This window comes from Pterocles gutturalis, unplaced genomic scaffold, assembly GCF_000699245.1.
Source record: "Pterocles gutturalis isolate BGI_N339 unplaced genomic scaffold, ASM69924v1 scaffold12719, whole genome shotgun sequence".
In the NCBI taxonomy this organism is placed as follows: domain Eukaryota; kingdom Metazoa; phylum Chordata; class Aves; order Pterocliformes; family Pteroclidae; genus Pterocles; species Pterocles gutturalis.
In genome coordinates this window covers 272-2,100 of record NW_010128322.1, presented here as the reverse complement: position 1 = coordinate 2,100, position 1,829 = coordinate 272, and the positions used below count along the sequence as shown (strand labels likewise).

Here is a 1,829-nt window from a genome sequence, read left to right as displayed (position 1 = left end):
GGTTGATATTGAATTGCTCGAAGCGCACGTGGTTCCTGTCAGCCTCCTGAACCGTTTTGTTTCTCCCCAGGGAGCAGCCACGCGTCTCAGGACAGCAGTCCCGCTTGCTCCCCGCACGGAGCTGCCAACGCCAGCCCCTCGGGCGTGCCGCTCCTGGCATCAAACCCCAGCAGGTACGGATTCCCTCAGCACACCCTGTAAGTACACCCACCAGGGAAAGTAGAAAAGAGTGTTCCTGTGGTTCACGGCATTTCTGGCTCTCTTTCCAAGCACCATTTCTTCCCTGTGGAGCAAACACTGGAGTTCCTGGCACCCTGCCTTCTTGGCGCCCAACATCCCAATGCCAAAAGAATAGTGTCATGTTTTCGTGGGAGCACAGGAAAGATCTGGTGATGTGAAGTGGGGAGGGTGCTGCCAAATGCACAACATGGGCGCATCCGCCCCCGTTTCTGACCACAGTGGTGAGCTCAAGCTTGGACAGTTATCTTGTTTGTAGCAGGAGAAACACAACTAGGCTGCAACTGCCCCTCGGGCTGCCATAGTCTGGAGTTTAAGGGTAAAATTCCTCATCTTTTTTTTTTTTTTTTCCTGCAGATACGACAGGAATTGTGATGGTGTGGCGGCAGCAGGATTCTCGTCAGTGCAGCGGGCTCTGGCGTCTGGTGACAACCTTCAGAGACAAGCGGTGGTACGCCGTTCGCTTGTGCTAACAGTGCCTGACCCTGCCGTTGCCCATGGGCGATGGACAACACGTGACAGAGCTGTCTGTTTTTGACTACCTGTTTGCTGTCACAATTCCATTAGGCTGTAGGAATCACAGAATCACAGAATGTTAGAGTTTGGAAGGGACCTTGAAAGATCATCTAGGAATGTACTTTTGGAGTGTCGAAATAACAGTTCCAAAAGATTTACAGCTCCTGGTAGGGAGGTGGTTAATGCTGGGGAGGGCTGCGAGCTGTAGCTGAAGCTGTGGGTAACAGCTATTCTGTAAGGTAGCGTTCGGTCTCATTTCCAGCCCAGGAACTTTCATCTTCCCCCGTATTTACAGCGTGATTAACGTGGTTCAGAGACGAGCTCGGGGGTTAGCTCCTTTCCGGGTTCTGGTGCTCTGCTGGGGAGCGAGGGCAGCGAATCCACCGACCCTTTTCCTCTCCTCTCTGCAGATGACCAGCGCCATGCGGCAGCAGCCTCTGTTTGGGGGAAAGTACGAGCAGCCCGGCTTCCCCCTGCCCGCCTACCAGCACCCTCCTCATGCCTTCCACCCCCCGCCAGCCTCCCAGATGCCGCGGCGCCCAGAGGTGCTGGCGCTGCGCAAGGGCAGGCTGAACACCCACCCCTACCACACCGACAGCTGGCACTTTGGCCGCGAGCAGCGCTTTGGGGAGTGGGGACCCGACTACGGCCGGGCCAAGAGGGAGGAGTACGGCTTCGATGAGAGGGGGCACAACGCCGAGCACCACTACAGGGGGGGGCAGAGAGGAACCTGCCTACGAAGACTGGCACCGCGACGGCTGGAGCCATGACTACCGGCAAGAGAGCTACAGAGAGGCCAAGTGGCACCCGTCGCGTCATTAACACCCCTTCGGTGGGCTTTACGGGACTTCACAGCAAAAAAAAAGCTCAATCTATTTCTTAGCAAGTATTTGTATGAAAAAAAAACCAACCCACCAAACCCTAACCCATCCAAGTTTTAATGTTTGTAAAACTACTAGCAGCGTAATCCTCCCAAACTAGCCTCTTTTAAACGTGTTCACGCTGGACCTCGGGGCTTTTTGCAGGAAAAAAAAAAAACAAACCAAAAACGCGCCAGTTTGGGGGAGATCATCGGA

The 1,829-nt window shown here is 54.6% G+C and overlaps 1 protein-coding gene across 1 annotated transcript in view; it reads left to right on the top strand.

The window, feature by feature from the left end:
• Positions 1–1,575, top strand: part of RBM7 (RNA binding motif protein 7) — a gene marked incomplete at its 5' end in the record, with an annotated part of 1,809 nt that extends 234 nt beyond the window's left edge. The window contains 4 exon segments of the mRNA XM_010079585.1: positions 71–173; positions 595–688; positions 1,164–1,466; positions 1,468–1,575. Of these exon segments, the coding sequence (XP_010077887.1) occupies positions 71–173; positions 595–688; positions 1,164–1,466; positions 1,468–1,575 (608 nt within the window).
• Positions 1,576–1,829: the final 254 nt, after the last annotated feature.